This window comes from Podarcis muralis, chromosome 4 (assembly GCF_964188315.1).
Source record: "Podarcis muralis chromosome 4, rPodMur119.hap1.1, whole genome shotgun sequence".
Taxonomy (NCBI): Eukaryota; Metazoa; Chordata; class Lepidosauria; order Squamata; family Lacertidae; genus Podarcis; species Podarcis muralis.
In genome coordinates, this window is record NC_135658.1 from 53,556,887 (window position 1) to 53,570,825 (window position 13,939).

Below are 13,939 nucleotides of genomic sequence, written 5' to 3' on the forward strand. Positions count from 1 at the left end.
GCGAAGCAACTCAAAAAACCAAAAACCCTTTCGTCTTGCAAGTTTTCCGTCTTGCGAGGCATTTGTCTTGCGAGGTACCACTGTGTGTGTGTGTGTGTGTGTGTGTGTGTGTGTGTGTGTGTATATCCCTTGAGTGCACAAAAGAGGCATGAAGAGTTCTGCTTGCTCGGGCCAAGGACCCATCTGTTCCCAAAATCCTGTTTCCAAAAGTGGCCAACCAAATCCTTCTGGAAGGAGGGTCCCAGTAAAAAGCTGTTTGTATTGCCAATGTTGTGAAAAAATTCTGTACCCTTGCTATGAATAGACAATAGAGGTTCACAGCAAGCGAGCGAAGAAAATATATCTATTATATAATATTATATGCTCCCACAGGGCACAGTGCCTATGCGCTGAAGGACATAACAGAGCCTTGGTTCTTCCCCCACCCCAGTGTGGGTCTTGGACTTTCAGAAGTAATGACAGAACTGTATGAGTCTCACATATTCTGCCTAGCACTTCCCTCCTCATGGTCACAGGATATTAGCTCTCTGTTCCCCCTAATGACCTGATGCGGTAGTTGTAGTGTGCCTATACACATGCACCAGGGTAGTATAGAGAACCCTTCTGCATGTGAGTATTGTGCCCATTCAGGAAAGGATTGTATGCAAGAATTGGAAATGGAAACTCTCTTTTTTACCGTTGCTTATGTGAATTGGTTGTAAATGCTATTCGGCTTTGTACCCCCTTCTTTCCATTCTGGGACAGGAGCATGGGGTGGGAGGGGGGGGGTCTTGCCTTGCCGATTGTACTTGTGGAATGATGGCGTTATTTTGAGAGTTCTGTTTTTAAAACCTAGTTGGCTTTCCCCCTCCCCTTGTCTTTTGGCATTGCTGAACAATGTGTGTTGACAGATAATTAGATACAGGAAGGTGTTAAATGCTGGATTTTCCCTGCTCTACACATTATAGACAGTGTGATTCCTCCCAATACAACACATAACATCAATGGAATAACATGTGCTATACCGACACAGGCCTGAAAACACTTGAACAGTTGTTTCCTTGAGACATACGCTTAACTGTTTTACTGAATCTTAGAATACAACAAACAACTAGTAATTGTGATCCAGGCCTCATTTTTAAACTATTCTGTCTCTGCCACCTAAGAGAAACAATGTTTGAGATCACATAATAAAAAGTCTACTTGGATTAAAAATGTTGACTCAAGTGTACCAATAAAAGAACCGCCTGCTTATTTCCAACCACAAAAGACCATTTATGGCCTCGAGAACAGAGCTAGCCTTTGTCAACGTTCTGAAGGAAGAACACTTCACAACTGGTGAGCAACCACTGAAATTGCTTCCTGGCATGTCCTCACCACTCCAAGGAAGCCACATTTGTAGAGAATAAATGGAGACCACAGTGCGCTTTGGGCATTTTTATAAATACTTGTGTCTGACCTTCATAAACTAGCTGCCAACATTTTTTGCTCTCAATATTTCAGAGGTTAGCTATGGAGCCTCGCTGTAAAGGAATGCCATTGTCAAGTTTTCTGCTAAAGCCTATGCAACGAGTAACGCGATATCCTCTGATAATTAAAAATGTAAGTCCTTTTGCTAATGTGTGGAAATATGTTGCCAACTATGTTGCTATAGTTAAGAAGCCAGAGTCAGAGTTTAAGTTTTTCTTGCATGGGATCCGTATTTCTATAGTCTATTAACTCATGAGCATGTGCAGTATGTCCGAATTCAAACCGGGGATGCAAAGGAATAATAAGGAGCACATTAAAAGTTAGTATTCTTTCAAATGGGTGCCTTGTACAACTTCTGGTGTCTTCTATAGGACAACAGAAAAAGACAGCAAAATGCTGAATTTTTGATGCAAAGGAAGATCCGGGAACACGCTTAGAGTGAGCTCCTGATTATTCTTCTTTTTTTTTGTCATGGCTTGAACTTTTCCATACATGAAATTGGGCTCAGGACATGGTGGTCTGCCCAGAATGGCCCAGCAGGCCAACTGCTTGCTGGGCCTACTGACTGTGAGTCAGTAGATTAAGAATGACTCCCCTGAAGACCTCAGTGATTAGGTGGCCAATTAGGTGGCCCTTGGGGTATCTTGAATCCAAGTTGTTAAAGGCCTTACAAATTAATACAGGTACCTTGAACCTAGCCCTGTAGTGTATAGGCAGCTGGTGCAAGCTTTTGAGAGTGGGAGTTATTTGCTGGCAATAGTCTTTTCCCACCAGCAGTCTAGCTGCAGCGTTTTGCCCCACTTGGTGCAAAAGAGAAATCCTTCCCCTTCTTAGTGCAAGTTGTTTTCTTTAGTTATGTGAATTGTTTGTAGCCTGGGGTAAGGGGACTGTTCTCTTCCTCATCTTTCTTCACCTCCAGCATGCAGTTTAATCAGAAGGATAGACCCTGACCTACAGGACAAAAAGTCCAGTGGGGACTGATCAGGCCCATTTTTCTTTAAATAAGTGATTGTGTAAGAGAATGAAATGTTCCATTTTTATTAGATTAAAACAGGGAAGATAAAAAAGGGATTGATTTGAAGAGAAGTAATCTTTATAGTGTTTTGGCAATCAAGGGGCAGTGATGTTTTTCTTTCCATTGATTTAGGGCAGGATTTATTTAATAACATTTACTTTGGGTGCTTAATGTTCTTTATATCTGTAAAGATATATTTAATTTTTCAGGTGCTTAAGAAGGAATAGATATGCAGTTTTATAAGAACCTGATCCAGTTTATTTGCCTGCAGATATTAGAAAATACTCCTGAAAATCACCCTGATCACAGCCACTTGAAACAGGCTTTGGAGAAAGCGGAAGAACTTTGTTCTCAGGTTAATGAAGGGGTGCGTGAGAAGGAGAACTCAGACAGGCTTGAATGGATCCAGGGTCACGTTCAGTGTGAAGGACTATCAGAGGTAAAGCTGAAATACGTAGAATCAGACTGTAGTTACTAATCTTCCAGAAAAGATGGCTTAGGAAACAATGCTGATAAACTTCTCTAGCTAAAGAGATGCTGGTAAGTCTTCACAAATTCATCCTGCTCTTCATTTGGCATTTTTCCCTGCCAATTTTCTCTTTCCACTTATCTCTTGAACCCGTTAACATCAGCCATCTGTCACTTAACGTTTCTGCAATGAAATGAGGACCACGGCTTTTATTCAGTTCATAATTTCCCTTCCCCACCCCCCCATAAAGTATGTTGCAAAAACTAGCTTTGGTTCAGAATTCAGAAAAGTTAAGCAAGTTCTGCTTACAAAGGATGCAAAGTGGAATTGCTAGCCATATCACTCTAGGGTAATTGAGAAATTTCTGGAATGTATAAAGTAGGCATTCCAGACAAATAACCACTTGAAATTGTTGTGCATTTGTTTTTTACTTACTTACTAAGGCCCGTCAACGTGCCTTGTGGTTTTAGCATTTTGTGGTATAAAAGCAAGACAACTCCCTGCCCCCAAAGAGTGTACAGATTACAATTCAGCACAGTGGAGGGAAATGGTCAGCTAAACTAGGTGAATTCATTTTAAATCTTTGACACCAATCTGTAATAACTCACCTACCATGTTTGCACATCAGGTGCGCAAGACAGAACGAGCTGCTGCCATCTCATATTCCCCCTTTTTCACTGCACATGTGTGTGGAAAGGAGATGGGGAGAACATGAGCCCAATGATCACGGCCTCTCATTCCTACTTGTGGACATCACACTAAACTATGGTTTAGTTTGAGCTGCTAATGTGGCCATTAATTAGGTCTGCACATTCCTCCTACTTCCTATACAAATGTGTAGCACCAGTGAAGAAAATCAGGCATCAGTCAGAATCCTTCTCCTCTCATTGTAAGTAAACCCACCCTTGTGGAAGGGTACAAGGGCAAAGGGATAATTCTAGGAATAACAGAAGGGTCCCTGCCATTCCACCAAGTGCTGGCACTTCACTGCTGAGAGTCAAGCACTAAGCCATCATTATGCCGGCAAATGAGCTGAAGCTGTTGTCAGATTTCTGCAGATTCTGTCAGTTTTCTGCAGCTGTATCCAACGGTATCAGAACAAGTATATTTTTATTCATCTCACTTGTTGTGGTTTCCCCCCTCCCCCCCCTTTCTGTTCCCATCAGCAACTTGTTTTTAACTCTGTTACAAACTGCTTGGGGCCACGCAAATTTCTACACAGTGGGAAACTCTACAAGGCCAAGAGCAACAAGGAGCTGTATGGCTTTCTGTTCAACGACTTCCTCCTGCTGACACAGATAATAAAACCTCTCGGCTCGTCTGGCACAGATAAGGTCTTCAGCCCCAAGTCTAACCTGCAGTATAAAATGTACAAAACGGTAAGAATTTCTTTTAAATGGAAATTCAGAAATATTGATAACGTCCCATTACTTTTTCACATGAAAAAGGTGTTTAGGCAAGGCAAGAGATTTCTTATTTGGATATATTTTCTGTATAGGAAAACCACAAGGACACCAGAAATGTGTCTGTTTTGCAATATGAGGTGAGATCTTTCCAGGCATATTTACCAGGTGCAGGGAACCTTTGGCCCTCCAGATGCTGTTGAACTACAACTCCCCTCACCCCCTGTCATTAGCAATGCTTGCTGGGACTGAGGGCAGTTGTAATTCAGCAATGTCTGGAGGGTCAAAAGTTCCCCACACCTGATGTATACTAATAGTGAACTCACCTGATGATTGCCAACAGGACTGTAGTCAAACAGGGCCGCTGAGGTGTCAGCACATGTAAGGAAACAGCAAGACCTGCAGACACCTGAAAACCTTGGGGGTGGCAACTAAGGCGGAATCCCTCAAAAGAACATAGTGAGGATGGGGATGGAACAAACAGACACAATGATGAACTGGGAGGGGAGCAGGAAGGGAGAATGGAATAATAGCTTCCTAGCTGACTGCAACATTGTACAGGAGCACTCCACTCAACAAGTTTTGATGCACCGTAAATATAGCCCTTTTTTTAGGTGCACACATAAGTACACAATGATGATGTAAAGATGTGAAGTGAGAATGCAACAAATCGGTTTCAGAAGACATGCCCACCATGTAATTGGCTGCATGTAATAACCCTGGTTTAGTTACCATGTAATATGTGACATTCGAAAGGTTGGCGGTTCGAATCCCCGTGGCGGGGTGCGCTCCCGTTGTTCGGACCCAGCGCCTGCCAACCTAGCAGTTCGAAAGCACCCCCGGGTGCAAGTAGATAAATAGGGACCGCTTACTAGCGGGAAGGTAAACGGCGTTTCCGTGTGCGGCTCGGGCTCGCCAGAGCAGCAATGTCACGCTGGCCACGTGACCCGGAAGTGTCTCCGGACAGCGCTGGCCCCCGGCCTCTTGAGTGAGATGGGCGCACAACCCTAGAGTCTGTCAAGACTGGCCCGTACGGGCAGGGGTACCTTTACCTTTAATATGTGAGCTAGCCCCCTGTTTTTACCATGCCAGTGAATAAAGAAAAGCATAGGTTGCTACTTGCTATGAGTGGGAGTAAAGCTGACATTTAATGCATTATTGACACATTCCTTCAAGGAAAAACATCACAACATTTCTAGCTGTAGAGTCCCCACCCTGCTCTATCATCATTACGCTAAAGTGTTGTGTGGATATTGGCCCAGGCCAAAGCTTTATCTGGATTGAAGCCCAGGCTAGAAACTCTCAAATATTTTCATGGTTCAGGCAGATAACGCCAATGAGTATATGTATCTTAATCCAAAAGAAAAGCTATACTGTGTTAAGGGTCCAGGTTTCTGTTAACTAGCCATAGATGGTTGAAAAACACATCTTTCTTGTTTACTTTTATTGAGTTTTGGATTTGCTTTTGGGATACCATTTCCCTGGTGCAGTCTGGTAAGATGTTTACCCTTTTTCTTTATGGTAAAGTCTGTGAATGCTAAAAATCACATAGAAATTGAAGCATGCTAGTAGACAACAGTGGGATCTGCAACATAATGTTGCACTGAAGAGTTTTTGTAATTGTTTTTTCTCCTCTCTGTATATATTTATTTCAGTATATTATTGAACTATGTGCTTTCAATAAGAAGATTTTTTTTTAAAGTATCTTAACAATCGCAACAGCTAAAAAGCTTCCTACTCTCCCTTAAAAATTGGTTTCTGAAAAATGGTCCTGGGTGGGATGGAGACCAGAAATGAATTTTTGTGTGAAAGGATGTGTGATCTTTGTTCTGGTATTGATCACAAATTCCTGGGCTGAGCATGTGCTCAGAGGCACTCCTAGTTCTTAAGGGTATGTCTGCCCAGCTGTCCCAAGCACAGCATGCTAGTCATTTTTTTTGCTGAACTTGACTCCTGTTACAGAGCATTCATTCTGACTTGACCTAGCTGAACACTTAACTTTTTTTTTTCTTGCAGCCCATATTTCTAAACGAGGTCTTGGTTAAACTACCCACGGATCCTTCTGGCGACGAGCCCATCTTTCATATCTCTCACATTGATCGGGTCTACACACTTCGTGCAGAAAGCATAAATGAAAGGTAAAAAATATCTCTGTATTGGCACTGAACATAATGGGAATATGTAAAAGCTCTTACACACACACACACACACACACACACACACAGTTTCATAATGAGATTTCTCCCATTTCTGATGTTGCCTCCTTTTTTACTTGCACTTTCCCTGATTTGTTTATCGTCCCCCTTGCAACCATGGGCTGCCTGCTTTGAGTCTTAGAGAAATTTTAACTGGGTGGGAAAACAGTGCAGGGAAAAAGGTTAAACCTCCTCTATACCAGCACTACTATCCCAAACTGAATTGGGGTCCCCGTGGCCAATATTAACTTGAAAACATGCAACAATGGCAGGGAAGGTCCTATTCACAGATCTCTTACATCACATCCAGATTTCTCCTGAGAACTAAACATGCAGTCGTACCTTGGTTTTCAAACAGCTTAGTTCTCAAATGTTTTGGTTCCTGAACATCGCAAACCCGGAAGTGACTGTTCTGGTTTGTGAACTATTTTTGGAAGCCGAACGTCCAATGTGGGTTGCGAAGCTTCCGATTGGCTGCAGGAGCTTTCTTTGCAGGAGCTTTGGTTTCCAAATGTTTTGGAAGTTGAACGGACTTCCAAGGTATGACTGTAATGCAAAGAAGTTAATGCCTTTATCTAGATCTTCTTCCTACCTGCATGCAGTTAGCTTTGCTCACTTGCATGTACTTCATAATGATACGTAATTTCCTTTCCACCTTCTCTTTCTCTCTCTCAAGGACGGCCTGGGTTCAGAAAATCAAAGCTGCTTCTGAACTTTACATAGAAACAGAGAAGAAGAAGAGGGAAAAGGCCTATTTAGGTACCGCAATGGGGGTACAGTATTTAGACGTTTTCCCCAAAATTTCAAGAGAGTATTTTAATGACTCTTGCCTGTTCTTGCCACAGTCCGATCCCAAAGGGCAACCGGTATTGGAAGGTTAATGGTGAACATTGTTGAAGGTATTGAACTGAAGCCCTGCAGATCCCACGGTAAGAACTTCATTTCTCTCTGTGTGTGTATAGAGAAGTGTGTGTTGTGTGTAAAATGTGACAAAAAGAAGGGAAACTTCTTGGGTGCTTTGATCATTTAATGTAAAACAGGTTGTCAGGGGGGGATGTAAGTTTTGTAAAATGGTGTTTTGTTGCACTCTATATAGACTTATGGGATGTGGGTGGTGCTGTGGGTTAAACCACAGAGCCTAGGACTTGCCGATCAGAAGGTCAGCGGTTCAAATCCCTGTGAAGGGGTGAGCTCCCGTTGCTCGGTCCCTGCTCCTGCCAACCTATCACTTCGAAAACACGCCAAAGTGCAGGTAGATAAATAGGTACCGCTCCGGCGGGAAGGTAAACAGCGTTTCTGTGCGCTGCTCTGGTTCGCCAGAAATGGTTTAGTCATGCTGGCCACATGACCCGGAAGCTGTACCCTCGCCCAATAAAGCGAGATGAGTGCCGCAACCCCAGAGTCGGTCACGACTGGACCTGATGGTCAGGGGTCCCTTTACCTTTATATAGACTGATATAGCCAGCAAATTTTAAAATAGTGCTAGTGATTTTCACATGGTGAAAGTCTCCCAACAGTCAAACAGAAGGATTACCAACCACTACACACCCAAACATCCCGGAGAAATGTCCACCCAAATTTGCCACCCATGGTATTCATGGCCCTATTTATTGGCCAACACCATGAGGCAAGGTGAGCCGACCTCCTCAGGTGGCAGGATCCACAGGGGCAGATCTGGCACCCAATAAATGCATCATTTGCTGTTGCTACTGCTGTTCTTCCTCCTTGTTTCCAGTGTAGAACTTCACTCCCCCTTGTTCCTGGTGTAGGTCTTCCGTCACCCCTTCTTCTTTGGCGAGCTGGTGGGGTGCCATTTTGTGGTTCGCTTCTGGTGCCAAAATGTCTTGGGCCAGCCCTAGCTGGGTCAGATTTGATGTAGAAAGCAATCTTGTATACCGGATGCCAGATTCAGTTTTGGCATACTCACCCACAGGCAGCACAGGCTGCCCGATGCATTTGAGTATTTTCTTTGCTAAATCAAATGGTGGAGGTACAAAAAGCCTTTTCCGAATCTCTCGTGTCAAAACCACAGAAGCAAGTTACCAAATTTGTGTGTGCAAATGTTTGACCACGGCTGTGCATCTACTTGCCTTCTGCTTTCAGGAAAGAGTAACCCGTATTGTGAAGTGACGATGGGCTCTCAGTGTCATATTACCAAGACTATACAGGACACACTGAACCCCAAGTGGAATTCTAACTGCCAGTTCTTTATCAAAGATTTGGAACAGGATGTGCTTTGCATAACAGTGTTTGAGAGGGATCAGTTCTCACCAGATGGTAAGTGACATTCTTACTTCTGAGCTTGGTCTTTTGGTTATATACATGTCTATGTGAGTGTACGACAACTTAGGTTATCTCATTTTTGCTGTCCCTCTGCTGAGGTCCATGTGTGTGGGCTGAGGCTCCACCTTGGTCTCTAGGCAGGAATGAAAAAAACTCCTAGATACAGTACTTGATTGGGGACGCGGGTGGTTAAACCACAGAGCCTAGGACTTGCCAATCAGAAGGTCCGCGGTTCGAATCCCCGTGACAGGGTGAGCTCCCGTTGCTCGGTCCCTGCTCCTGCCAACCTAGCAGTTCGAAAGCACATCAAAGTGCAAGTAGATAAATAGGTACCGCTCTGGCGGGAAGGTAAACGGCGTTTCCGTTTGCTGCTCTGGTTCGCCAGAAGCGGCTTAGTCATGCTGGCCACATGACCCGGAAGCTGTATGCCTGCTCGCTTGGCCAATAAAGCGAGATGAGCGCCGCAACCCCAGAGTCGGTCACGACTGGACCTAATGGTCAGGGGTCCCTTTACCTTTTTACAATACAGGATTGGTTCCTGCTTAGTTTTTTGCTCTGGCCTGCACATAGCAGAGGAACTCCCCATCTCCTGTTTCCATCCCTTTTTCTGTCAATATTCATTTTCTTGTTCCTATTGCCTCTATCCTCACTGACTGCTTCCATTAATTGTTTAGTTTGAAGGTTTTGCTGCAGGTTTATGTCCCTGCCCCTTCTTCTCTAGCACTAGAACACCAGTGAAATGAAACTGAAAATCAAGCAATCTCCATTGACAGATTATAAGACCGCTGCATGCGTAGCAAGATTTTCTGCTTCTGTTTTTGGTTTGCTCATGCTGTTTCTGAATTAACATCTTCCCGGAGGTGGTTCTTCATGGGAGCAGGGAATATGTAATTTCTAACCGTTATGTATGTTTTCTGTTTCAGACTTTTTAGGCCGAACAGAAATCCGAGTAGCAGACATTAAGAAGGACCAGGGCTCAAAGGGACCAGTGACAAAGTGTCTTCTCTTGCATGAAGTTCCAACGGGAGAGATAGTTGTCCGACTGGATCTGCAGCTGTTCGATGAACCTTAAAAAAGGAAGACGCTTCTTCTAACCTGAAAACACTGCAATAGGCGCCTACAAAATCTGTCTAGGAATCCTCAGACCTTTTATATGAAACAAAATACTTATCAATGCCACACAACTCTTTGTAGCTGGATAATCCTTGCAGAAAATTGAATTCCAAGTTTGTGAGGAAAATGTAACTTTTGGGGGGTGTTTTTGATTTGTTTTTTGTTTGTTTTATTTTCTGTGGAACTTCTGCTGTAGCTTTCAGGATTTCTAGAAAAACAGAGCTGTAGCCTGTGCTAAAACACTGCACATTTTTCTGGGTACTGCAGCATGTGGTGTCAACAAGAGAATGTGGCACTGACATGTCTTTGCAGACTTTCTGTAAATTACCCCTAGAAATGTTGTGCCTATTGCCCCACAGAGTGGTGTATAAACATAATGTGAATATATTTATATAGAAAATACCTATGACATGAATGAATTCTTGCCATGTAAGATATTTGGGTTTCTTTTAAGAAATTTATGATCTTTGAACCTGTTTTTGAAAAATAAAAGGGGTGGGGGGGAGAAGAAGAAAAGACTATTCCAAGTTGAAATTTAAATGACAGTTGCCCATAATCTGGAAGGCTCTCAATGAGTGGAAGGTTGGTTTTTCCAAGAATTTATTAGGAAGCAGCAAATATTAGGTGGATTCCCGGTCTAGGGACCAGTAATTCAAAGCGTACCCCCTGTTTAGGAAGAATATAAATGGGACCTGATCCCTGCTGCTTCCCATTGGGGTGTCTTTCGCCCAAATGGAGTACTGTGTATCCACACATCAATGCTTTTTGTGGTTACATTTCAATGGGGTTGTAAATATTTGTAGACCAAGGTTTGGCTGAGTCGTTCTGTGTGTTCTACTGTACCATTTAAACATGATTAAACTGCTGCTAAATTGTGCAAAGGCAGTGACAAGAAAACAGCTGCTCTAGCTCAGGAAAGCTGAGGCTAGCAGCAGTCAGAAGGGACTTAATTTATTGAAAATAGTACTGTGCCTAAATAAATTTGACACCATGGTTTTGAAATCAGGGTGGTAGCATACTGTAGCTCAACGAAGTGTTAACTGCAAAAGTGGTTCACTAAAAAAATTTCAGTTTCAACATTGGGTGTCACAAGTTTTTGCAAAGGGATTTATTGCTATGTTGCAGATGTAAGGATTCACTCTCAGTGTGACCCACATAGGACCACCTTGATTCAGCAAAGCGCTTCAAAGTCATTTGAACAAGAGAAGTATGTTCTTGAGAACTTTGCTGAACTAGGGACGTTAGTGGTGGAACTTTGCGAGTGGGTTCATTTCAGCACCAGGCACATTCATTCTTTGTGTTTCCAGTTCTTCAGTTTGTTACCCAAGGATCATGCAGAAATGGGTATTTTTGTAAGGACTTTAAGAATGGGAGGTGTTGACTGTTCCGTTAGCATGTCAATGTTCTTGTGAAACGTGTTGGCTTTACTGTTCTTTGCATGTTGTTTTTGGTATCAGTTTCCATGTTTCCTGTGGAGATGGTGTTCTCTAGCACAGCAAAATTTTATGATTTCCATTAGGAAATTAGGATAGCTTTATACTTGATAGGTAGCTAAGGTCTGGTGATAAGTGTAAACTGTGCTTGAAAGTGTCTGTGTGCTATTATTTCCAAGGAGACCACTGTATTATTTTCAGCAATTATTTTTTAAAAAATCCTGTATGTTGGAGGGACGAAAAAGTTTACATTTCATACTTTTAAGAATCGCTTTATTATTTATTTATTGAAGATAGTGTAGAATTTTGTATCAGAAATGACATACTTATGTATTTTTTGGAACAGAGAAACACACTTTAGTTAGAAACTTTCAAATGACCAAGTTTTAGAGGAAGTTTAACTTAACAGGCATGCAATTGTTTACCACTGACTGGTTGAAAACACAATTTAAAAAAAAACTTTTAAGTTTCTATTTTTCAATGTTGGTACAAAAATGTTTCAATTAAAAGTATGTAAATAGAACTAAACCCATGATTTCCTTTTTCCATATCAAAACATTTTATGAAATATAATGTATATGAAAATAACACATTGTTGTGGTAGAGGAAAAAAGGTACAAATCCTTTAGTGGCAGAAAAATATTAAATGTCATCGTTCTAACCTTCTTTGGCTGGGCTAATTTTACTCAGAGTTGTAATGAAGATGAGTGTTACTGTATTTTTTATAGATACAAAAATAATCATAATGTGGAAAGAATCCTATCATTCAGACTGTGAAAAAAGCCGGGACCATACTCCCTGAGGTGAACATGAATTATCTGTCTTTGGAGAAGCTGGGGGACTCGAAGAGGAAGAAAGGGATTGCCTATATAACCCTGATAGTATATTCTAGGGGTGGGGAATTTGTGGCCTTCCAGATGTCGTTGGACTAGAACTCCCAACAGCTCCAGCCAGCATGGCTAATGGTCAGATAAGATAGGACTTGTAGTCCAACACCACCCAGAGGACCGTAGATTCTTCACCCCTCAGATTAATTGCTTTGCCAAGCTCCTTTCTAAATCGCTCTTGCCATTTTTTAACTGCAAAAGAAAATATTAATTCCAGGTTTAAAAGGAAAACAGAAGCCTTAGGGAATTAAGCACTTAAGAGTAATAGACGTATGGAAAAACTTTCTGACAGTAAGAGCTGTTAAACCGTGGAAGAGTCTCCCTCGGGAGGTGGTAGACTCGCCTTCCTTGGAGGTTTTTAAGCAGAGGTTGGATGTCCATCTGTCATGGTTGCTTTAGCTGAGATTCCTTCATTGCAGGGGGTTGGACTAGATGACCCTTCCAGCTCTAAGATTCTACGACCTTGGAAAGACGAATCGTAGGTCCAGTTTTGATCACAGTAACATGCTGCATAATATTCTGCAGAACTCTTAACTTCAGCCTATTAACAGTAATTCCAGTCACTCTACACAGATCTCAGCACCCTCAAAAAATTACGTTCCATAAACACTGGTCCTTATCAGTCTGCATAAATAAGGTTCCATTATAAAATCACAGAACTGTAGAGCTGGAAGGGACCCAAGGGTCATCTAGTCCAACCCCCTGCAATGAAGGAATCTCAACTAAAGCATCCATGGCAGATGGCCATCCAACCTCTGCTTAAAAACCTCCAAGGAAGGAGAGTCCACAACCTTTTGAGGGAGTCCATTCTACTGTCAAACAGAAAGTTCTTCCTTATGTTTAGTTGAAAGATCTTTTCTTGCAACCATTGGTGTGGGTCCTACCCTCTGGAGTAGGTTAAAATAAGCTTTCTGTATCTTTTATGTGACAGTCCTTGATATATTTGAAGATGGCTATCATATCTCCTCTCGGTCTCCTCTTTTTCAGGCTAAACAAACCCAATTCCCTCAACCGTTCCTCATAAGGCTTGGTTTCCATACCCTTGATCATTTTGGTTGCCCTCCTCTGCACACATTCCAGCTTATCAATATCCTTCTTAAATTGTGGCACCCAGGACTTGACACAGGACTCCAGGTGTGGTCTGACCGAGGCAGAATAGAATGGTACGATGACTTCCCTTCATCTGGACACTAGCATTCCAATAGGAGGTTATGCCATGTCAATATCGTTAAGTTGTGTAATCTGCATGCAAATTATTACCCCTGGCACTGCATTTATATTTGAACAGCTGAATGGCCAGCAACAGAGTCCGTTTAGTGCTTTAACATTAATTTAGTAAAAATTAGCCAAGGTCACGTAAGCCATTCCTTTGGAAAGATTCCACACGTAACGTTCATAATCAAAAATTTATTTAATCATTCAAAAGTGCCATTTTAAAAGTATGTTGGACCATAAGAGCATCAGTCAGTTTCAGGGGGGGCTGATCACTCATAAACATTTGTCAAAACCAAGAAATTTCAATACGATTGCAACTGCCAATTTTGCAGTCACTAGCACTTAACAGCAAACCTATGATAAAGGAATAATTCTTGCAAAAAGGTATTGAGATGGTGACTTAAAGGCAAAGGAACACTAAATATTGATCCATTTCAAACTACCAAATCCAAACATTGAAGCACCAACAACAACTGC

The 13,939-nt window shown here is 42.2% G+C and overlaps 1 protein-coding gene across 4 annotated transcripts in view; it reads left to right on the forward strand.

The window, feature by feature from the left end:
• Positions 1-12,026, forward strand: part of ITSN1 (intersectin 1) — an 85,778-nt gene extending 73,752 nt beyond the window's left edge. For all 4 annotated transcript variants that reach the window (XM_028727084.2, XM_028727087.2, XM_077927315.1 and 1 more), the window contains exons 32-39: positions 1,483-1,581; positions 2,736-2,903; positions 4,100-4,312; positions 6,353-6,474; positions 7,208-7,290; positions 7,377-7,460; positions 8,635-8,808; positions 9,738-12,026. In XM_028727084.2, coding sequence (XP_028582917.2) covers positions 1,483-1,581; positions 2,736-2,903; positions 4,100-4,312; positions 6,353-6,474; positions 7,208-7,290; positions 7,377-7,460; positions 8,635-8,808; positions 9,738-9,886 — 1,092 coding nt within the window. In that variant the 3' untranslated portion in view covers positions 9,887-12,026. The remainder of the gene's footprint in view (positions 1-1,482; positions 1,582-2,735; positions 2,904-4,099; positions 4,313-6,352; positions 6,475-7,207; positions 7,291-7,376; positions 7,461-8,634; positions 8,809-9,737) is intronic.
• Positions 12,027-13,939: the final 1,913 nt, after the last annotated feature.